Here is a 24711-nt window from a genome sequence, read left to right on the forward strand (position 1 = left end):
ACAAAAAACAAATTCAAGGTGCGGTTTTCAAACAAGAGCTTGGAGAGCGTTGTGCTGACCCTGAGCACTGGCTAGTAATTACCAAAGATGGCTTGAAGTTCCAAATTTCTGGTATATGCAGGTATATGACAGCATAAAATTGTTAAGAATGGAAAAACAAATTGTTTATTTATTTTTTTTGTTAATGCTCAGTTATTAGACTTGAAGACTAATACCTTTGCTGTTTATGGAGTTCAGACATGCTTCAGGAGATAGAGAGATGGGGTGATTTTGACCTCCAGGTGCTGCCCAGACATTTGTCACAGGCACTAGCTTATAAAGCACATGCTTTGAGATTCTGTGTTAGGGAGTTTTGTTTGAGACCCAGGAATCAGTATTTGTATGTGTTTTAGACATATTGCTATGCTGAGCAAGTTTGAGAATTAAGGAGTTGTAAGAGACACCATGCGTTGATGTTGTAATAGTAATATCCTGTTACTACTACTAATCCTACTAATAGCTAGTACATTGGATAACTTTGTGCCATACATTGTTTTAAGTGATAGGCTCTCATTTGAGCCTGACATCTGCTCTCTGAGTGGGTGCTATCTTTATTGCACAGATGTGGAAACTGTGATTTCTCTGGGCAGATTCAAACTCAGACAGTCTGGCAAGTTGCAAATCTGGGATCTGTGGTGAATCCTCCCCCCATACCTCTGGCCTGTACCCCAGTTCTTGTATGCATAAATAGATAAATCTTAAAAAAAATAAAAATAAATTCTTATTTTTTTCCAAGGATTTGATTTATTTTTGTGTTGAAGAGTTGGGGTGCAGTGAACAGGGAAGGGGCGAGAGGATTCATCAGAGACAGAGTGGGGAGCAGAGAAGTTGGATTTACTGAAATATGCTGCTGAGGGGAGTAGCGGGTGAGACAGGAGAGGTCTGCTGCGCCATGTGTGGATTAGCTCCCTGGCCCGTGATCGAACCTAGGCCATCCCAGTGATAGCGCTGAGACTTAACTCCAGGGAGGCTCATGTTAGAATTTTTTGATCCAAAAAACTGAGAGGAAACCCAAAGTCTAGGCGGAATTATTACTTTATAAAGATCAACTCTTGGAGGGTTAAATATAAGTTGCTGCTCCTCAGGGCCCTAAATCGAAGCAAAGATATTAGAAGTCATGATTTAACAGTTGTCTGGTAAAAAAGATCAGGGTTGCTTGGCTTGACTGCAAGCTTATTGTAAATCAACAGGCCCTTTGTCCATGCTGCACCTTTCGCCTGGAGTGCCCTTTTGCACTTCCTCCTCTCTCTCCTGGCAAATTTTTAATCATCTCTGAAGACAGAGCCTAAATGTCACTTTAGCTATAGAGTTTTCTTTGATTTCTACAGGCAGATTTATCTGTCATCCCATACTTTCTCCTCCTTTACTACTTTTTTATAATTCTGAAATTATCTTACTTAGTTTGTGCTACCCATGTTTGCAGTCACTCAGCTGGGAACACCAGTGAGGGCGTCATCTCTCCCTCCGGGAGCCCCTGGCCTCCCTAAGCCCTGTCAATTTTAACTGTGTGTGTATCGATGCAATCTGCCCCTTCTTCATTCCCGCAGCCCCTGCCTATTCAAGTCTGTGTCCTAACTTGTCATCCAGCTGTCATTTGTCTCCCGCCTCTTCACGTTTCCCATAAAGCTTCAGAATTATCTGTCGAGCACAATCTGTCCCCTTAAAATCTATGCCTTGCACCCCACACCCAAGGTGATAACCCCGAGCTTCTGACCATCTATGATCTAATGTCGTCTAACTCTCCAGCCTCAACTTTTGACTTTCTGCGTTGCTTTTTGGACTCTAATGACACTGAACTCATTGTAATTCCCGAGGCAGTCTGCTGCTTCTTGCTGCCTTGTTCTAGCTCCGGCAGTGACCGCCTGGGAAGGCTTCCCTGCCACCCCCCACAGCCTGGCTACCCCTGGGCTCTGCCTGGGAGGCCCAGATCCCTGCCCTGAGTTCTCTCCATGCCTTCTGCATGTCTCCACTTCTCCCAGTGTTCACTTTACATTGCAGTCACCTCTTTATTTTGCTCCTACATTAAGTCTTGAACTTCTTAAGGGCAGAGCTGTTTCCTGCTCTGTTGCTTGGTTGCAAATGACTCTCAGAACATGTTTCTTGAAATAATCGTTAATTATTTATTGTAATTGGAAAAACTGTAAGGTTGGAATCTTGCCTCTTCCCCTTCCTAGATGTGAGATCTTGGCTATTTAACCTCTGATTGAGAACTTTTTTGCTCATTTATAAAATGTGGGTAATTTCATCCCCTCAACTTCCCTCCCTACCCTGGGGGATATTATGGGAATTATGTGAGATAGCAGCATTCTTTAAAACTTTATTCACTATTCCCGGGATCTTCAAACTTTAGTCCTGATGTCATTTTTTTATATGACCAAGAATATTTCTCACATTTTAAAATTCTTCAGTGCTTTAAAAAAAGTCAAAAGTGTATTATTATTTTTAAAGATTTATTTATTTATACAATTTATTTATTTATACTGGGTACAGTCAGAGCGCGGGAAGGTAAGAGAATTCACCAGAGTCAGAGCGGGGAGCAGAACAGGCAGACCGATGAAACACATTGCAGAGGGGAGCAGCGGGCGCAGCAGGAGAGGTCTGTGCGCCATGTGGGACCCTCGCCCGTGGCCGGGGATCGAACTGGCGCTGCAAAGGATGCGGGCAGCTTCGCAGCCCAGCGCTCAACTGCTGCGCCACAAGGGGAGGCCCATGTATTATTATTTTTTGACACTTGAAAATTAAATGAAATGCAGATTTTGGTGCTCACTAAGTTTCATTTGAATGAGCTAGGCCATGATCATTATTTCCAGTGAAAACACCACATCAGACTTGAGTAGTTTTAACAGGGATCCTATGGCCTGTGAAGCCTCAAATATTTGCTCTCTGGCCCTTTATGGAAAATATTTGCTGACCCCTGCACCTTTCAAATGTTAAGAAAAAGCATGTGATTCACACCCTCTTCCTTGCACCACAGGGAACTTTTCCAGAGCCTCATCCTGAGTCTGGCAGAGTGATCAGTTAGTGTTGGGGGAGGCAGGAGGACTGAGTTTTGGCTTTCTGAAAAGCAAGGCCTTCCAATAAGTGTTGGATGAGCTTTTTGAAGAGCTAATGAACGTCCCACTGCTAGGGATGTTAAAGGGTAGGTGAACACCCCTTTTCATGGGTTGTTGTACAGGTGTCTTGCGCTTAGCTTTATTGACATCTTGGGCTGGATAATTCTCTGTGGTGGGGGCTGTCCTGTGCATTGTGTGAAAGGTGGCAGCATTTCTGGCTTCTAGCTGCTAGGAGCCTGTAACATTCCCCTCTCATTGTCACAACCAAGTATGTATCCAGATATTTCCAGATGTCTCCAGAGGACAAAACTACTACAGGTTGAGAACCACTGTTGGATAACAAAGACTATAGAACCTTCAGTGTCCAAGCATCTATATTGCTACTGGAGGCTTCAAGAGTGGCATTTGCTTACTTTTCACATCATCAGCCTTGTCTCTCCCACAGTCTCAGGCCTGGTACAAGCCCAGCCTTGTAGCTATAGGAATTAATAAGGTATTTGTTTGATGCACTAGCACAGTGCTTGGCACAAGTCAGCATATAACAGTTCCAGTTTGGAGGGCATATTTGTTTCAAGTGTTTCCTGTTCTGTTGTTTTTTTTTTTTTGAGCATGTTAATTTTGTTCTTTTCATGGTGAATATTAAGAGGGGAAAGTCATAATAAATTAATTGGTGGATATATTTTTTTAATAGTTTTTACATCCCATTTTAAAGAAACACTGTAGATTAGTAACAGGATACCTTTCTACAGATCCATTTTGTCTTGGGGGAAGAATTTAAAAGAGGTTCTACTGTTTGCAGTGAATATGAAAATCTCACAAGAGGATACATGTCTTCTGTATTTTTTTTTTAATATTACTAGCCAGTATTAGTTAAAGATGTGCATTATAAACATTGCTCAGTAATTATCACAGCCACCCTAGGTAGTGCAGGTAGGTGCCCTTTCTTAGATCAGGAAAATTTAAAGAGAAGATATGCAAGTAGCAGTATGATGAGGGCAGAAGTTCCCTTTTCTGAAACCAGTGGAGATAGAAATTGAGAAGCGGACATTCATACAGACTCAGTGCGACCTGAAAACTGGTTTTGGAGGAGGAGTATGTTGCTGCTTATTTTCCCACCTTAGAGCAAGTCAAGGGGACACTAATAGCAGAATTAAAGATTAAAGTTTTCCCCTAATCTTTCTACTTCATTGAGCTCTGTGTGTGTACCCATAAAACTGTCCTGCCCTAGCCCAGTGTCCAGACTAGACAGTAACTCCTGTTTGCCTCTGGCCTACTACCTCTGCCAGCTCTTACCGATCTACCTCCTGGGTAAGAACCCCACCTCTGACTCCCTCTGAAGAGGCATATCCCTGACCTGTTGCAGATACAGATTTATAACACCTGGTCCATTTTATATGGTGAACTGGGCAAGTCCCTTCTTTGTTTTGCTTGATTAAAATCAAAATTGTTCCTTTACTAAGTGCTTTCTCTGTGCTAGACCACCAGATAAGTGCCTGGATATTTACAGTTACCAAGTATCAAAGTATTGCCCACTGTCCCAAACTTGGGTGTTGGAAGCTCAACTTCTCATTTAGGTCTGAATATTTCACTTTTTAAAAATGAATTATGTAGAGCATATACAATATATAGGAAATGATAATATAACACTCTTTGCTTTAGATTCTCTTGAAAGAAATGAATTGTTACAAATAAAATCAAAGTCTGTAAAATCCTTTCCAATCTCACTATCCCATAGAATAGCCACTATCTTATATTTGTTGTTTATTACTAATTTGTACCGTTTTATATACTTGTTGTGTATGTATGGGTCCGTAACATTATATTATCGTTTATATTTCAGCTACATGTAATGGAAACATCATTTAGTGTGTTTATTTATTCATTTATTTGTTTATTTGCACAAGATTCATACTCCAGTATGCTTTGTCTCCAATTTGAATTTGGAACGTTGCATAATTAGATTTCTGAACTTAATGCAAATAATAGTCATCCATAAGTTGATTTATAATTAAATTTTTCTTTCAGTCTGACATGAAACTTAATGAAACTGTTTGTTTTGAGATATATATGGATAAATGTGAATTCAATTCTTCTTGTTAAGTATTCCTTTATTTGGCAAAATGAAAATTAGTCCATTCTCTTATTGATGGGCATTTAGGTCCTGCAATTACAGTAGTGCCTCAGTGAACACCCTGAGCATGTAGACTAGACTCCCCAGGAGAGAGGTTGCCTGGGAATATACCTACTGTGTAGATTATTTCCACATTCATCTTTACTAGAATTTTCTAGCTTGAATCTCTGTGTGAATGTATCAGCTGACACCTGGGTAAGGGAGTTGGTTGCTCTGAATTCTTGACTTGATGTACTCTTTTCTTGCACATTAACATATTTAAAACTGTTTGCTATCTTGACAGGTCTGAACCTCTCATTATTGCCCCAAATACTTTTTTTGAGATTAAATACTATGTAATATTGAACAAAGTTCATATATATATTTTGATAAGCTTGATAGCAACATAGATGGCAGAGGCTTTACAGTCCAATTTCTAAAAAACAAAAATTTGTATTTTTATATTTTTAATAGATTGCTGCCTGCCAAATTTGAGAAATATTTATCATTGATTGGTTTTATTTGGTATAAATTAGTCTGTGTTTTGCAGTAAGTATGTTGGTGTCATATCTTTTAATGAACAAGGCATATTGAAGCAAACTTCATAATCAGCTAAGCTATAAATATATATATATATTTGAATGTAGGTTTTTCTTGCAAAGTTGAGTTGGTGATGACTTGTGGCACCTGAAAACTATTTGACTGTCACCACCCGTAGTGCCATCCACTTGATGGTTCTTCAGTCACAATGACTATTTTAATGGAAATGTGAAGTATTTAGAAGAATCTGGAATGTGTATTATTTAGATTTTACTGGACGACACAAGTGGGATTTATTTCTTCTACTTCAGTTATCAAAAAGATTAACCCTTTGGCCTCTGTGTTCTAATTGTAACTATTCAAAAACAAAGGGTTTTTTTGTACAAGATAGTTGAAAAAGTGAGACTTTATGCCAAGTGGAATGTTTCTCAGTTGAAGGAGGTAGAAATCATTGCACATAATTTTTTTCTTCTTCTTGTGTTGCAGGCGTCTATAGAGGCTTCTGGTGAAATCGCATTATGCAAGACTGGATTTCCTGAAGATGTTTACAGTGCAGTCTTATCGCAGAATGTGCATGAAGGACAACCTCTTCTCAATGGTACTATCTCAAAAGATATTTGTACATACAGTGTCTATGCTCTTGAAACAAATTAGCCATTAAAAAGTCTCTAAATCATCTCTACTGTATAACAAGTATGAATTTTTCACAATCACTATAATGAGACTGTAGGGACTTTATTTTCAGATTACAGAAGAGCTCATGAATCTCTTATGTACATAATTGGAAGGCTCGTGATCTCTAGAAAATTTCAGATTTCTTCCTTTTTTAATTTACAGTAGAAACCAAAACACAACTAATCTTTGCAATTTTTCTGTGTTCATTTAACTCATTTTTGAGAAAAAATATTTACTAAGCATCTGATTCTAATGGTTCTAAAAATTACAGTAAAATCCATTTAATAATTTGAATTAAAGAGAGGAAGTTACTATAATATCTTTGATAAAGCATGTCAGACTTTAATTTTTAGTTAAATTATAATGAACAGATTTAGCAGGTGAAGTCTCAAGGCAAGAGAATGAAAACTGTATTTTTATTTATAGACATTATAGAGAGCTAATGTAGTTGTAGCATGTGAGTTTCAAATATAGACCCATCTCCTATTAATGGATTAAGTTCATTATAATAGCATGTGAAAACTCATGCAGTTATGCTAGAAATTATCTGAAATAAAATGAGTATCAAATGTAAAGTTGAAAGTCCCTTCCTCTACCTCTAATTGAAAGCAAATTAAATATTGGTTAGTAGTTTTTTCATGGACTTGTTTATCATTACCCAAAATATCATTGAAATGTGAAAGCAGGAAAAATTGATTAGTAAAGTTGTATTTAGATTCTAACTCCCCACAAATGGTGCATATCTCTGAGACTATTTTAGAGAGCTGCTTTTAGAAAATTTGTGCCACCACAACTAATTAATTTACACAGGGCTGTACCATGTGGCCTTAATTGAGTGTCTCAGCACACTGACAGAATCCTAGTGGTACAATATTTAAGACTACCATAGACAGAGACTTTGAAATGTAAATGGCCTCTTAACTACTAAGGTTTGTTAGTGGTGCAGATTATCATTTTATTTTCATTTCTATTGTAATTGTGATTTGTTTCTACCTGTGTGCTCTTTCAGCAGTTGATTTTTATAACAGTCCTTTTCCTGTCCCTACCTAATAACTTTAGGTGGTATTTTTTAATGAGTGAACATTTAAATCGGTTTATCTCAACACTGAAGGGCTTGGGTAATGATTGACACCATTAAGGTTCAGTTCAAGTTAAAATGTGTAGATTTTGTTTTACATAATATGAGTATTGGAGTTCTTTTGCATGTTTCTCTTTAAATCTATATAAATTGGTATATGGCAGCCTAGAGAATGTTGGACCTATAAATATTATTTGAATAGTGAAAAAATATATTGATACAATCCTGTGCAAACAAAAAAAGGTCAGTGAAATTTGTTGCATTTTTGCAGTTTAGTTTTGAGATTAATATTTAAATGGCTAGTTCCTTTTCCTAATCTCTTTTCCTGAAGATTTGTTGTAATTTGTTGGTTACAAATAAACACATGGTCTGTCACTGGAAACCATTGATTTAAGATGAAATACGTTGGCATGTTGCATAGTTTTGAAAATGAAAGTCTGTTTTCTAATTATTGGATAATGCTGGTGACAGTCGAAATTGGGCAGAACTGCTTGCCAATATCTTTTTAGTGTAACCTGGAAACTTGGGATTTTGCTAGAGTTGTAAATGTCAGATTGAAAATACTTTGACTTTGAGCTATAGCCATCACTGAAAGAAGTGTAAGATAGTCTCTGGTAGGATTTCACAGTTTTGGTATGCCCAGTTGTTACTACTTTTTATTTAAAAAAAAAAAAAATCTTTTCTGATGACACACTTTTCTACATTTTCTTTATTATTCATAGACCTTGTTAAAAGATCTGTCTATGTCCAAGAATATGTTAAGCGTTCCATAGAATATCTTAACATTTAAACATAAATTTTGAAGTATGGATTAGTAGGAAACCTGTTTTTTTTTTTTTTCCTGGGGGGGGGGGAGTGAGAAAGACAACGGGATATTATGAAACATCAATATTTCTTTTTATAAGAGTGCTGTCACCAGTTTTATTACTTTTGGAGAATATTTGGAAGAATTCTGTATTTTTGATATTTTTGTGCAGTTTTTAGTAGGACAACAGTCCAAAATTGTATCACCATGTATTAATTATATTAATGAATTCTGCATACTATAATATGTCCTTTCATCTTACATATACTACAGATGAAAGGTCAACCAGAGTGATCACTTTTGCCATGGTTTTCTGACTTATGTGTTTAAGGAAAGAAGTAATTGTGCATACAGTATATATATGTAACAGTTTCCCAAGGCAATTGCCTCATGGCAAGTTATACCATATTAAGGTTGACTTAGAGTCTAAGAACCCCTTGAAATTATAACTCCTACCTCTTATTGCTTCCATTAATTTTCCATTGATGACTTTTGGGGGTGGAGGACAGTAGTCTGATGGTCTGCCTAGTATCGTTACTTAGGATACATTCCTGGCACAGTAGACCTTGTACAAAATCTTATCATTTTGCTGTGTGGGTACCGTTCATGCTGGCTGTTTTTCAAACAGCTAAGTAACGTCTTTTCTGAAGGTGCTTGAAAAGTATTAAGCTTTTGATGGTGATATAAAGTGGCATTAGTCATATCTGAAAAACTGTGTGGAAGCATGGGATGTAAAAACCGAACTGTAGTTTAGAGACCTTTCCTTCTCCTTCCCTCCACAAGACCTTATTTTACTTTTTGCTGTTGCAATGGATTTTGGAAAGAATGGACTTGATGAACTAATTATTCCCTACCAATCCCTCTTTGTTTTTTCCTCAGTATGTTTTTTGTGACATTGTGAAGAGGACGAGTATATCTTATAGTGAATTTTTACATTTCATGTTATATCATGTTGAATATTTTCATTCTTGGAAAATAGTTGAATATTTAACAAATGGCTACACAGGCCTTTGTTCCATTTTGTACAAAGCCAGATTTTGCTTAACAGGGTGTCTATTTTTTCCCTTCAGGTTGTTTCCATTTTTTCTCTCTTACTTAGAATGCTGCTATGGAGATTCATTTTTAGAGAACTTTGATTTTTCTTTAGGGTTATTTTCTACAAGGGTTTGTGTTCAAAAGTATAATTACTAGGCCAACAGGAATGTGCTGTATGATAGGAGTTTTTTGGTCATTTTTGTGAGTCTTCTAGGCCTAAAAGTATGTTAGTTCTTTTCTACATTCTCATTATCATTTCACTTTATAATGTTTTACTTACTGTTATTTCCCCTCAGCTAAAAAAATACTCCTTTTTATCCTGTGCATTCTCTGCTTTTCTTTATAAGTTAGAATCCATTTTAATAAGTATGATCATCACTTTCACTTACCCTTTTCTATTCTGTTTTAAAAGCATTTATTGCCAACCCCCTCATTTTACAGATAATTGGAGCTCAGAGAGATTTTTAGGCTTTTCCCATGATTATACAGCTCTTTAGATTGTCAGCTGCAGATTGGGAATCAGAACCCAGGTTTCCTGATTCCTAATTTGGTTCTGATGATGGAACTGTGGTATAAACTGGAACAGAGTGCAGGCTGAAGCAAGCGAGCCTAACTGTCCGTATGTCTTGTGGTATGTTTGCCATAACTGGTTTTCTTTAGTCCCCACTGAACATCATGACTTGTGTGATACTGAAAAAATTAAAGAATTGGTAGTAACTATTTTTTTTTAAAGATTTATTTATTTATTTATACAAGCACTGGGTACAGTCAGAAGCACGGGAGGGTGAGAGAATTCACCGGAGCCAGAGTGGGAAGCAGAGCAGGCAGAAGGCCCTAAGTACACTGCTGAGGGGAGCAGCGGGCAGCAGGCGAGGTCTGCGCGCCATGTGGGACCCTCCTCCGGTGGCCGGGAGCAGCCAGGGATTGAACCAGCGCTGCAGAGGCTGCGGGCAGCTTAGCAACCCAGCACTCAACCGCTGCGCCACCGGGGAGGCTCCGTAGTAACTATTGGCCAACAAGCGCCGCCCCCCCATAAATTAAAAAAAAAAACAAAACAAAACTCTCACTTATTGTCATCATTAGTATTTCGTGCATACCCTATTTACAAGCAGAAACATTTAGGACTTTGGAAAATAATATTTGGTCCTTAAAATATTTAACTTACACTCCACTGAACTAGAAAAATCTCTTGTGGTAGCACATTACTTGAAAATAAAATAACTGCAGTCATAAATTTTCATTTTGTCACCAACAGTGTATCTGACACTATGAAATAACAACCACACTGTGACATTGCAGAGAGGATATGGGCTGTTTTCAGTGTGGATGTCAGGAGTCATTTTCCTGGGTGTTTTGCATTGGTGGGCTGCAGGCTTAGACATTTCACTGAGTAAACTCATTTCTCCAACTCTGGTCAACATAAATAGTAACCTGCAATTACCATGAATATTTTCAGTAATCCATTCATACTCAACCAACTCTGGGCACTGCATGATGACTATTTTCAACTAGATGGAATTTGATTTAGGTTAGTTTACTTGCTGATTGAGGCTTGTGGACATTAACATGCTTGTGGAAGGGCTCACTGTGGTTTCTTTAGATGACAATACTGAAGTATTTTTTCCTTATTAGTTTAGTAGGAATGTGCAATTGCACTAATTTTTAAAAAATGATATGAATACTTTTGTATGATACGTATTTGTGAATTTCAGGCAATTCTGTGTTAGAGGCTTATATTAATTTCTTGCGAAACCTTGGCTTTTGCTTTAATGAACATTTTTATCTCGATAAATCTTTTTTTCTATTGAATCTGTGTAAATGTTTTAAAGTATTTGAAATGTAGGTTTATAAATACCTTGTTTATAAAGTCGGCAGCCCACAGCACTGTACTGATTTCCAATTGATTGTGGAAAATGGTACCAAGTAACCTGATTTTTCGCTTGGATATTGAGGATAAGCTCTCTAAGCAGGGACAAATGAAATGCAGCCTTGTAGAGTCTCAAGGATAGAGAACTTTAAAAAAAAAAAAACCTTGTAGCAATATTTTGTTTTCAAGAGCAAGTAAGTATGTAATAAAATCAACATAAGAGCCAAGAACATTCATTCTTATTTCATCATAATAATTTAGACTTTTAATTCTTGGCATTTTAAAATATCCATTTTCAGGTATTTTAGGTTTGGCTTTCTTAATGCAATGCAGCAAGCTGAGATAAGCTAATTTGGATGGCCACCTTTTTTTCTTTTTGTCCTTTTGCAGTTATTAATAGTCTCTGTAATTTGGAGCTGAGGTCTGTTTCCTCCCAAATTCATAACCAGATCTGTGTAAAAGAAAGTCACAGTTCTATATTTGCTACATATGCCAATAGGTGTGATTTTAAATCTGTCTTTTTGAGATCAGAGATCCCTCTTCTCTCCTTTTAGGACCTCTAGTAAACCTCCAGTGGATAGTAGATAATACACTCAATAAATAAGTAAAATATTCTACAGGTAAGATAGTAATAGGTTCTATTAAAAAAAAAAATAAAGCAGAGAAAGGAAATAGGGCAAATGTGTGGTTCTGCAGTTTACATAGAATGGTCAGGGAAGGTTTCATTGTGATGGAGACATTTGATTAAGAAGTGATTTGGAAGATGCCTCAAGAGTTCTGGGTATTTAGGGGAGGATCATTCAAAACAGAACATACAGCTGGTACAAGGGTCCTGAGGCAAGAGTGTGCTGGATTGTTAAGAGGAGCAGCAAGGAGCCTCATGTAACTGTAGTAAAGAGAGGCAGGGCAGAGTAGTGGGGGGTGAGGTCAGATGAGGTCAGCAAGGGACCACTTGTTGTGGGGCCTTGTAGAAGACTCTGTAAGAACTTTGACTTTCACTATGAGGAGGTGAAAAATTCTTGGACTTTCAGCGTTATTTCACTGACAAAGTAAGATCATTCTGGAAGTTGTGGTGAGGAAAATACCAAAGGGAGGAGGAAAAGGGGACCAGTTAGGAGGCTAGTGATTATGTAAGTGAAAGAAGATGGTGGCTTGGATTGGAGAGTGATAGCAGTGATGGTAGGAGAAGAGTTTGGATCCTGACTATTTTAAAAAATAACATGTTGAAGTGAAATTCATATAGCATGAAATTAACCATTTAAAAGGGTATTATTCAGTGGCATTTAGTATATTTATAATGTTATGCTATGTGATCACTGCCTCTTTCTTTTTTTTTTTTAAGATTTATTATTTATTTTATACAAGCATTGGGTATAGTCAGAAGTGCGAAAGGTTGAGAGAATTCACCGGAGTCAGAGCCGAGAGTAGAGCAGGCAGACTGAGGAAGTACACTACTAAGGGGAGCATTGGGAGGCAGGAGAGGTCTGCGCGCCATGTGGGACCCTCCTCTGGTGGCCGGGGAGCAGCCGGGGATTGAACCGGCGCTACAAAGGCTGCAGGCAGCTTCGCAACCCAGTGCTCAACCGCTGCGCCCCGGGGAGGCCCAGATCACTGCCTCTTTCTAATTCCCAGATCATTTCTATCAGTTCAGAGTAAAACCCTTAACCCATTAAATATTTTCTCCCAAATCCTCCCTGCCCCAACCCCACAAACCTTTGACATTTAATTTCCTTCTCTTAGCATGTTTTAGAGATTCACCCATGTGGTAGCATGTATCATATTCCATCATATATATACTTGTAAATGATTATAATTTTTCGCCTTTCATCAGTTAATGGACATTTGCGATGTTTTCACATTTTCATTATTGTGAATAGTAATGCTATGAACATGCATCTGCATGTGCTTATTTTAGTATCTGCTTTCAATTTTGGGGGTGTATATATATACCTGGCAGTGATTTACCCCTGTGCATTCTTCTAAGAGTTTTATGCTTTTAGCTCTTATATTTAAGTTACTGACTTGTTTTAATTAATTTTTATATGGTGTGAAAACATATTGTCATAGTCTGTTGTCTAAATCTATTTTGATGATAAAAACTGATAGGGTTTGGTGGGTTTAATAAATGACAGGGTAAAGGAGGACTCAAACATGACTTCTTGTGTTTTATCTGAATACTGGGAAGGATGTCAGTCACTTCACTGGGGAAGATTGGAGTGTGATTTGTATTTGTGAAAATGAATATCAGAGACTTTGAATGACAAGGAGACTTTGAATGTGGAGTTGGGGTTCAGTGGAATAGGTCAGGCTGCAGAGCGTGGGGTACTAAGTGTATAAACAGTAAGTAAAATTGTCACCCAGAGTGAAATCATCAAGCTGGGTGTGAAGAGGAGAAAAGCAAAGAAAGATAAGAAATGATTTCATATCATACCCAAGGAGAACTCCATTGGTAGAAGTGAGGATTAACAGACTAGAAACTGAGAAACAGACTAGAGAGTGAGACAAGAGAGTTAGGCAAAAATTAGTAGGGTATGGTCTCTTCAAGGCAAGTTAGGGGGTGTTTCAATGGAGGCAGTAATCACCCACACAACTGCAGCTGAAGGTCAACTCACTGAGGCCTAAGAACACACCACTGACCGCGCAACAAGTAAAGGCGTCTTTACCTGGTTGTATTCAGCAGTCAGGTGGAGGAGAAGGTAGATACACAGGGAGTTTTCCTTTAAGAGGAAGAGAAATTGGGTGGTAGTTGGAGGGGTCAAATACATGGGAATTTTTTCAAGATGGGCATAATATGTTTGCATGGTGATGTCAAAGCTATGAGCAGGGAGGGGGACAGGGATGGTAAAGTGAGGCAATACTTACTAGGACAATATCATGGAGTAGACAAGAGAAATGAAATCAAGTGCAACTTAGAAATCTGCATTTAGGTAAAGCTCCTCAGATGTTTTTATGTAGCTGGATTTGGGAGGTACTCTAAGACATTTTGTTGAGTCATTCCTAAAATGTTTAAAATCCTTCATTTTAGCTTGATGATTTTATGTCAGCAGAAGGTTTTCTCTATAGAAATGGCAGATAGGATAAAAATGAAATGCTTGTGGTGTTCGATGATGTAAACAGTGTTTTCATTGCTGTAGCATCCTTGACAGATGGTTATCCAGTTTCTGCAAGAACACCACTGCCACTCCCTCCCCCCCAGACGAGGAGGAATCACTCCCTTACAAAGTCTGCTCCATCTTTGGAGAGCTGGAACTGTTAAAAAGTGATTTCTTTAAAAGTTTAACTGAAGCATATGTTCCTAAAATTTTTACCCACCGATGCCTGTTTCATCTTTTGGCACCACACAGACAAGTGCATTCTCTTATGCTCTGAAGTCATTCAGTTCATCATTTTTCATTCAACAAATATTTTTGAGCATTTGTTGTATGAACCTTCCTCAAGGGTCAGAGCAATGATGGTCTGAGTAAGCAGGCGCAATCCCTGCAGTGCAATTTACAGTACATTTAGAGGTCCCCCCTCACCTGAACATATCCCCTTGGCTCCTTAACTCTTCTCTGCCAGCGGCTAAACATCCAACAATTTTTTTTAAAGATTTATTTATTTTATGTATATAAGACCTGGGGTGTAGACTAAAGAGGTGCGGGTGGTGAGAGGATTCACCAGAGACAGATTGGGGAGCAGAACAGGTGGATCTACTGAAATACACTGCTGAGGGGAGCAGCAGGCAAAACAGGCAAGGTTTGCTGTGCCATAGGGTAGGTCCCTAGTCGGCTGGGGTTGAACTAGTGCTGCAGTGGCTGGTGATTGCTTGGTACAAAGTGTTGTGTCTTTAACCCCTGCGTCACCAGGGAGGCCTCATCCAACAATGCTTTCATTGGGATTGAGATTTTCTCTCCTTTCACACAGAGCAAACTGAGGTGTCCTCCACGGCTGAGCTCAGCCTCTCTGTATCCTGCACACACTGCAATGCCTTTTTGCCTTGATGTGGATGCGGTCCTTCTCCTAGCGCTGCCCATGGTGGAACTGGCATTGTTTACGCTGCATCATTCTGTTGGCTTCTGTTAAGATTGTGGTTAATGAAAACTCCTGGGTGTTTTTCAGATGAACTGCTTACCATCTTGCTCTTGTAAAATTGATTTTTGAGCTCAAATGTTATACCTGTAAGTTGATTGTTTTCATAAGTCTCTCGCTTCAGTACCATATGAAGAACCCACTGACCACCTGAACACATAATGGCCCCAGGAATCAATGCCAGTACTTATTTTAAATCTGCATTGAACAAAGAGGTACATGATAACATCTATACGTTTTAGATGACATAAGCTGCTGAACTCAAGTAAACCGTTCTCTCTCTCTCTCTCTCTCAATCATTAAATGACCAAAAAGCAACCCCAGGATTCATGTTAACACTGCATTTCAGCTCATGGCCTGTGATTCTCTTAAACCAGTTATTTCTTAATGGCAGGCAGTGAAAAAAGGCCTGTTGAAGATACATGAAATGGGTAGAGGTAACAGTTATCAGTGGATATATATCACCCGAGTTACTTCTATTTCAGAATCCTGTGGAAAAACAAATTTTATGTATTTTAAGAAAAAATAAAAACTATTTTCAAGAATGCACATCTTATCAAAGTACATCTATAGATTTTACAAAGTCTCAGTCTCCATTTCATCTTCAGGACTTTTATGTCAGTAGATGCTTGTCCCTAAACTGACAACATAGAATAAAGAGGATTCCTTTTATAGTGTTTGGAGAATTAGCCTTATTTTCCTTTCCTTCCATCCCTCCTTTCTATCCTCCCTCCCTTCTCCTTTTTTAAAAAAAGATTTTATTTATTTATTTATACAAGCACTGGGTACTGTCAGAAGGGCAGGAGGGTGAGAGAATTCACCAGAGCCAGAGCGGGAAGCAGAACAGGCAGAACGATGAAGTACACTGCTGAGGGGAGCAGCGGGCGGCAGGAGAGGTCTGCGCGGCATGTGGGACCCTTGCCACCAGCTGGGGATTAAACCGGCACTGCAGAGGCTTAGCAGCCCAGCGCTTAACCACTGCGCCACCCACCGAGGTGGCCCACCTCCCTTCTCTCTTTTTCCCTCCCCCCTCCCTCATTTTTTCCTTCCTTCTTCTTTTGTTTTTTTGTCTTGAGTAACTTTAAATGTTGAGCTGTCTCTGCAGGATTCCAAAGTTTGCACCTTTAATTGTTCTTTGTTGAATCTTTCTCTCTGGTTGGGTTTTGCTCACTTGTAAGGGGAAAGTCACTGATACCTAGATCAATTTTTTCCCTTCTTCAGTGTAGATTAGGCGCCTTTTGTGGATGCCTGAACTCCTCTTATTTCGGGGGAAAAGTCTTGTAGGATTTTTTCCTAAATGGAGTGATCTTGCATGCTTAATATTCATGCTCTGATTTCATCAAGAGTGACACTGGAAGGCCAGCCCCTTTGCCTCCTCTGCGGCTCCATCTGAGAGCAGCCATTCTTTGTGATGTGTCATCTCCTCTCTGTGTAGATTGTCAATAATATGAGGAAGTATCCCTTTAGCATATGAATTCATCAGATTTTAATTGCACTGCCTTTTAAATTGACTGCTACACAGCTCTGCACTATTTATATGCTTTTATTCTTTCCATTTTAACTTTTGTTCCTAGTATCTATATGAAAAAGTTCAGAAGATAACTCTTCCAAAGTTCTCTTGTTTTAACTTCCTTTTTTAAAAACAAGTACCATTGGTTCTCAGATTAAAGGATGCTTGAGAGCTAACCCTGGGGAGCTTATTAAAATGAAGATTTCTGGGAGGGGCCCACTTGGATTTTCAGATCTGGGTCCTAAGAATATGCATTTTCATAAGTGAATTCCAGAGGGTTCTTCAGCCAAACTTAGATTTTTTTCTAAGTGTGTCTTTCCACTGTAGAAACACAAGTCATGTTTAGTAATGTTTCCTCTGTGTGGACCCAAACCCTAGTATCCAGATGGAGTCTCAGAGGTGTCATGCTTGGAGGTTGTATACTTTGTCCTCTTTCTTGCATTTTTCTGAGGGAGACTCTTTTCTGCCTTTGTTTGGACAGATATGCCGAGCATCTCGAACAAATATTGATGAATACTATGTTAATGATTGACAAGGACATAATCTGTTTATACCTGTCAGTGGGAAAGCACTGGATATGTTGCATTGGATTTTCCTGTGACATCAGCTGGCCTTCCTGATGTTCCCCTTTCATGTTGACACTTGACTTTGGTGTTGTTTGTTAAATTACATTTTCAAACCCTTCGAATAAGGACCGTTTTGTTTGTCTTTCATTTCAGAAATTCCCTTTAATATTCTCCAACCAGCAAGTATAAATGAATTTAAGAAAGTATGGCTATGGAATTTCTCATAATCTGGGAAGTACTGTGTTCTGTGTATTTATTCACTTTTTTTTTTTCAAACAATGGAGTGTAAGGATGTCATTATGAATAGCCTTGAAAAATGCCAGGGCTGAGCTAACACTTACTAGTTGTGGTAGCAGGGAAAATAGTTATAATTTGTGGCAATCATTTAAATTATAGATGTTTCTTTGTAGAATTTCTGTATGGTTTTAAAAGCCAAAAATAATGGGCCACCTTAATGAACTAATCAGAGAAAAATCTCAACAGAGTTGAATATTTGTTCTCCCAATTTCTTTGTAAAATTAAATGCTAGAGAAATTCACATTATGCATATATGTAATTATTTCTTCAGTTCAGTCACTTAGATCTGCTATGGCATCTTTTGTTGACTTGTCATCTATTCTGTCAATGCAGAAGACATTTATTAAAGCTTCTTGTTGCATTTATATTGTAGGAAAATGGTCCCTTATGGGATAATCTCACACTAACTACTCAAACTGATAAAGGCCCAGTATGGTATTGTCACTTCACTAATGATTAGCAAATTAGTAGATAGCATGAATTCTCAACAGTATTAGCACCACATTCTTGGAGGTTTAGTAGTTTTGTATTTAAATGTCCTAATTGCTTAACTCATCTCAAATAATAATTATAATTTATTATTTTCTAGGCAATCAAATAAACTAGGCAATTAAGAACAGATATATCCTTTATTTTGCTGATTATTGATACATGATATCTAGTGGCCACAACATGAGCACTTTAGCAATATTACTCTGAAATTCGCCTTCCCTAGGACATTTAGATAGGTTATTTATAAATGTATTACATTTGCATAGCATTTTATACTTCTTGAGCGATTTCATAAATTTTATTTCAGCTGCGTCAAAATATGAGTGAAATAGGACACTAGGAGGGGTTTCTATTTTCACAGAGTGAAACTGAGTTCACAGAGGTGAAGTGATTCACTCCTAGAGTCCTAACATTAATAAGTGGCTGAACATGGTCTGGATATTGTTTTCTGATTTCTGTCCATTGCATGGAGTCTCCTCCCTCTTGCTGAAGGGACAGTGAATCTCATAAAACCTACTTCTGAAGAAACATTCTGTGGGCCTTCCAATTTCTCATGCCCCACATGCCCATTCTTACTGGGCTGGAATTTAAAATCCATGCATCCTTTAAGCCATGAATGTTTTTTACTGAAGATTTAGAAATTCATTTCTGTGGATGACAATAGAAGATAAACATAGTCTTCATAAACAGTATCTCTGTTTTGCTGATATGCAGTGGCCCAGAGTTAATTTGGCACAGATGGATGAATCCTCTTGTTTGTCCTAAAATATTTGTTAAAAAAATTAGATCTAGCATATGAAGGCACCAGAGAGCACCAGAGGACTTCATGCAAATGAGATTTCATGGTTCAGTAATGAAAATAGGTATTTTATTTAACAAGTGACTATGTGCCAGGTCCTTAATAGACATTGTCTTTAGTCTTTAAAATGGCCCTGCCAGTGGCAATCCTGTGTTTTAAGTAAGGAAATTCAGATGTAAACAGTTTTAAAGTGATTTGCCCAAGGCATACCATCAGCAAGTAGTAACACTTGGAGTCAAACCCACGTCTGTAGGTCTCAACTGTTCTGTACTCCTTGCTGTTCCTGCCTTCTGCATAGAGTGTGCCTGAAAGTCCATGTAAGTCAGGGATCAGGTCCTAGAAGTGAGGACATATTGGAGAGAACAGTCGAGCTACACTTTGGAGATTGGCAGTTTGGATAAATAAGGAGGAGAGCTAGGTAAGGAGAGAGAAAGGGGGGGCAGGGAGAGAGGGAGAGAGGGACAGAGGGAAAAAGGGGAAGATGGGGAGAGAGAGAGACAGAGAGACAGGGTGATCAGATTGACATAGGAAGAAAATTTTTATTGGAGGATATGCCCCCAAAACATAGCTTGGGGCCTCCCCAGTGGCACAGCGGTTGAGCGCTGGGTTGCAAAGCTGCCCGCGGCCTCTGCGGCCCCGGTTCGATCCCTGGCTGTTCCCTGGCCACCGGAGGAGGGTCCCACATGGCGCACAGACCTCTCCTGCCGCCTGCTGCTCCCCTCAGCAGTGTACTTCGGTCCTTCTGCCTGCCCTGCTCCCCGCTTTGGCTCTGGTGAATTCTCTCACCCTCCCGCGCTTCTGACTGTACCCAGGGCTTGTATAAATAAATAAATCATTAAATCTTAAGAAACAAAATGTAGCATGATGGTACTATATCTTGAAGATCCTTGAGTACCAGATTGAGACATTGAGTTTCCTGATGAGGTGGTTGTCATGTAGAGGTGGAAAGGTGATGATGGATTCTAGAGAAGACAGTATGGATGAAGCCGACTTGAAAGGTTGTAAAGAGTAGGTGAATAATGTATGTGAAAAAAATGTGTAGTGGACATTGTGGTGGTTTCCTCTGATGTCCCTTCTTTCATTACAGTTTGTTATCTACTCCTAGCTGCCCCTGAAGTTCAGGACTTGGGGAGGTTGATCTACCCCAAAGGAAGAGACATCATAGACCTGTTCTCTCATCACAGTGAAACGTTTGGACCGGTGAGGTCAAGTTTAGGAAATTATTGCTCCCTCTGACTCTGTCTATCTAGGTCTTTTGCCCTGAAACTCCCCCGACCCCTCCTCTCTGCCCCCTTTTCCTTCTGGTTCTCTGTTCCTGGATGGGGACAAGGAAACAAGTAATATCAAGAGTCCTTGTAAGTTCTTGTCCACTGCCAGGTAGAGCGGAGGGAAGAAAAAAAGCTTGGTCTGGGATGTAATTACTGAGCAGCTGAATTAATACAATCTAGAGCCTTTCCTTCCCTGAGCTGCTAGGAATTTTAGCTGATAAGCCCCCTGTCAGTGGTGTAAGGCAGCACAAGATGAGTTTTCTGTTATGTGCAGTGAGTTGTATCTTAGCTGACAGTGGTTTTTGCTGAAAGTCTCAGTGAAGATAGGAACACAGGCTTCATAACTTCAGGGAAATGAGAAACTGGTTTATTTGGTTATCACCAGAAAGAGGAAGTGTATGAAGTTAGAGACAGGAAAGTGTTGCTTTGATGGATCATGGGTCTTGCTTTTCTGCTGTGGATCTGAGATGGTCAGCTCATTGAAATGGGAACTGTGTATTTACCTATCCAGTACCCCTAAAGACGCTCTGCCTGCCAAATCCAGCTGATAGACTGAATGAGACTGAATAGAAGTGGGGAGATTTACTGAGAAGTTGGACATGAGGTCATGGAGTGTCTCATCTCTTGCAGGGAATAGTAGAGAAATTAAAAGAAACATGAAGTGGTAATATAGGAAGATAGAAATGGGGTGCTATCTTGTGAATTGGTAGAAAGTATTTAGGTAAAAGGAAATTGTAACTAAGTTGTAGGTCACGCTGTTTCAGGACACACAGACAAAAAACTGCTTGAGGAACATTTTCTTCCCTCCCTTATTCTTAATTCTTCCCCTTACCCCTTGGACCATTTTTTTCCCTAAACTTCTTCCAAAATATTTTGGTTTTCTTTCAAGAGTATCTTATGTAAGATAGCAAGAACAGGAAGAAAAATTAAGGGATCTTTCTAGGGCAGATCTTAACTGAAAATCACCATGGCAGTGATTGATGTGCTATGTGAAGATTCTATCGGAGTGTTCGTGTAACTTGTCTAGATGTGAAGTAAGTTGTTGTCATTAAAAACCTATGATGTGCTTGCAAAGGGACCTTCCTTGCTCTGATCATCTCTATTCCTGTGGCCTCTTTTCTTAGAAAGTAGAGGTGCAGAAAGTCATTCAGAGTGTTTTTCTTTTAAATAGAAATTTCACTATCTGAATTTTTTTTTCTTTAGTTCTGTCTTAATTCAGGTTGCTATAAAAGAGTTTCATAGAGATTGTGGCTTATAAACAACTGAAATTTACTTCTCATTGTTTCGAGGCTGAGAAGTCCAAATCAACTGACTGGTTTTAAAAATAAATAAAAATTAAAAACAACAACAAAAAGACTGACTAGTTAGATGAGGTCCTTCCTGCTTCTTGTTAATTGATGCACGCTTTCAGGGTGCACACTTAGTGGAAGGGATAAGGGACCTCACTAGATACTTTTTTATATTTTTAAAGATTTATTTATTTATTTATACAAGCACTGGGTACATTCAGAAGCGTGGGAGGGTGAGAGAATTCACCAGAGCCAGAGCGTGGAACAGAACAGGTAGACTGACAAAATACACTGCTGAGGAGAGCAGCGTGCGTGGCAGGAGAAGTCTGCGCACTATGTGGGACCCTTGCCAGAGGCCGGGGATTGAACTGGTGCTGCAGAGGCTGTGGGCAGCTTCTCAGCCCAGCGCTCAACTACTGGGCCACCGGGGAGGCTCAATGCTTTTTTTTTAAATAAGGTGATGAATCTCATCATGTGGGCTCTACCCTTATGACTAGATCAACTCTTAATGTCCCCATGTCCAAATGCAGTAACACCAGGGAATAGGCTTCCCAAGGGAAATTGGTGAGGGAGGGAGGCACATATATTCAGGTTATAGAAAATTGTAGTAGAAAATAGGAATTTTATTACTTTTGAAAAAATTAAGATATATGATCTAGGATTTTTGAATAGAAGAAATTTAAAAGGAAATTATTGTTTTCAAACACTGTAGAACTTAGAATGTCTTATTTGAGCTCTTTGTTGTAGGTCATTCTGTTAACAAGGTATATGGTATTTATTGGTCCAAAGTGATATTTGATTTCTCATGTTTTTGAACTAGTTTTTGGATATATGTCTTGTTCACTGAGGAATAGATCTAAAGAGCAGTTTAAAAAATATTCTACTGAATGGATATGTGTTCTGTTCACATATGTATCTAACTCTAAATTTTGAATTAACTCTTGAAGGGGGCTCATCAACATTTGGGGTCACTGAAGTCTCAGGCTCCCATGGAAATGGAATCCTTTTACTCGTCTAGACTGCTTTTAAGAGGGTTATTACTCTCACAGTGAAACTCCACTTTGGAAAGTCTTGGCAGCGTTACAGCTCTCTGTGCCCCAAAGGAGGTAACACAATTTTAAACTCTAGTCACTGGAGACAAAGCCCAAATGCTTTTCTCCAGAGCTCCCTGGAAGAGGCCTGCTTAGCTGCTATGTTCACTCTTGAAGCACTTCGCTTTCTCAGGACTTGTACCACTTAATTCCACCTTATAGACGCCTCACAGCTAGGTAGGCTTGGTATGATTACCTCACAGCTAGGTAGGCATGCTGTGATTACCTCACAGGGGTCCTATTTGGGTGTATACTCATGTCCTTTAAAACAGTGGTTTTCAAGTTGTTGTGCCTTGGAAACATTGTCAAAAATAGGTTTTGCCTCTTGATCCTGTTTTTACACACACACACACACACACACACACACACACACTTCACTTTACTCTTGACTGTGCTGTATATACTTCATTTTCCACTCCATTTCAAATTATGCTTAAAAACCTTTGTTAACTGCACTATGGAAAGCTTTGCCTTCAACCTGGAGGTTGAGCCTCCAGGGACTCAAGAAGTATTTTTATGTGCTCTTCCTCAAAATAGACCTTTGATGATGGGTCATGACTTACCCACACCCATGGTCACTTTGTTAGTGTTAATGCAATTACAAAATGATCATAATGCTCTAACATTTATTTCTTAAACACTGTATAATGGATGTGAAGGTGTTTTGTGTGAATTAGTTCCTGTATTTCTCATAGTCATCTGCTAGGTGAGCACTGTGATTGTGTTTTGCAAATGAAAGACAGGTTTGTTATCCTTACATGGTAGTAGGAGGACAGGGATGCTGAGCTTAATTTTGCATCACACCAAAAATTCTGCTATTGCAAGCAGGCCTGCAGGGCACAGGACAGGTTCTCTATGGATTTGGGCAGATGGGTAGAGGAGAGTCCTGGAGCCCTCAGTGGCTTTTTCAGTCTTTTAATGATCTTTCTATGATCTTTCTACACCATTTGGAGTGAGGCAATCGGGTGCAGGGCAGGGAGGGGTGCTGGGGCCCAGGAGGTCTGCCAGCAAATCTTCACTGTCTCTGGGCTCTCTGGCCTCCCCCGTCTTGTACTCTCTTCCTCTCGTAGCCATAACCATTGTCCGCTGCTCTCCACTTCCCTCCACTGCACAGCGCTGCACCGTCCCTTGCCACTCACCGCCCTCTGTGATGCTGCCCTAATATGCTCAGCCTCCAGGCTCAGGTGTGCCCACTTACACATGCCCACACCATACTCTAGGTGTCCACCATCAGGCATGCGTGCCCCAAGCCCACACTCCCAAGTGCCTCCTACATTCAAGGCCGCAGGTGATAATCACAGAAGCCAGTGGTGCAAAAGTCTGAGCAATCTTCATTTACTCTACAACCAGATAACACTTTTGTCATGCAGTTCTAGATGTCCTAAAAATGAGTAATAAAGTAGGTGTATAAATTATGGTTGCTGACATATAAATTACAGTTATCCATCCATTTTTATAAGTTAATCATTTGTTTTTTTCCAAGATATGGTCAGGACTAGAGCCTGACATTCATTTGTTTTGAAAATCATAAACTAGACTCCTATTTGTACAATAGTGTTTGATAATTTTGCACTTGTCAAAGGCATCCAGGCAGGCATCTTTAATTTTTCTTTTTATAATTACCATTTGTGCTTAAGTGGTAGCTAGATTTTTACATGCACGTTTTGCTTGTGAGTTTAAAATTTTTACAATTGTGATCACAGAATTTTAAACTGATAGAAGTAATTTCTTTCAGAGAAAAATAACTTAGCTTTAGGGATGTGACAACTTTGACGCAATGATGTTTTGAAAGGCAAATTATAATTGCCAGTGGAGTCGCTATTTACAGATAACACAAAGGCAATTCTAAGATCTATTTGCATATAGAAGGAAAAAAGTCATACGGTGTAGGATGCTTAATTGCTTTGCGTGTACTGGGATACAGCTGGAACCTGTATATAATGGTCTGATGTCATAAAAGATGATAGAGTGTGACCTGTCCATTGTTGATGGCATCTGAAATTAGTTTACAAATTTACTTTCAAATCTAAGCAAAACAGCAATTTATATATGCACGGGTGTATCTGTCAGAACCTAATAAACAATGTGTGTGACCATATTCATTCTATTTGTCTTTTTCTGTCTTTTTC

General features: G+C 39.0%; 1 protein-coding gene across 1 annotated transcript in view; it reads left to right on the forward strand.

Moving 5' to 3' along the window:
* CDH2 (cadherin 2) overlaps window positions 1-24711 on the forward strand; it is a 224676-nt gene that overhangs the window by 22676 nt on the left and 177289 nt on the right. The window contains exon 2 of the mRNA XM_054694114.1: window positions 6229-6340. Coding sequence (XP_054550089.1) covers window positions 6229-6340 — 112 coding nt within the window. The remainder of the gene's footprint in view (window positions 1-6228; window positions 6341-24711) is intronic.

This window comes from Talpa occidentalis, unplaced genomic scaffold (assembly GCF_014898055.3).
Source record: "Talpa occidentalis isolate TD23 unplaced genomic scaffold, MPIMG_talOcc4v2.1 talOcc4.13, whole genome shotgun sequence".
In the NCBI taxonomy this organism is placed as follows: Eukaryota; Metazoa; Chordata; class Mammalia; order Eulipotyphla; family Talpidae; genus Talpa; species Talpa occidentalis.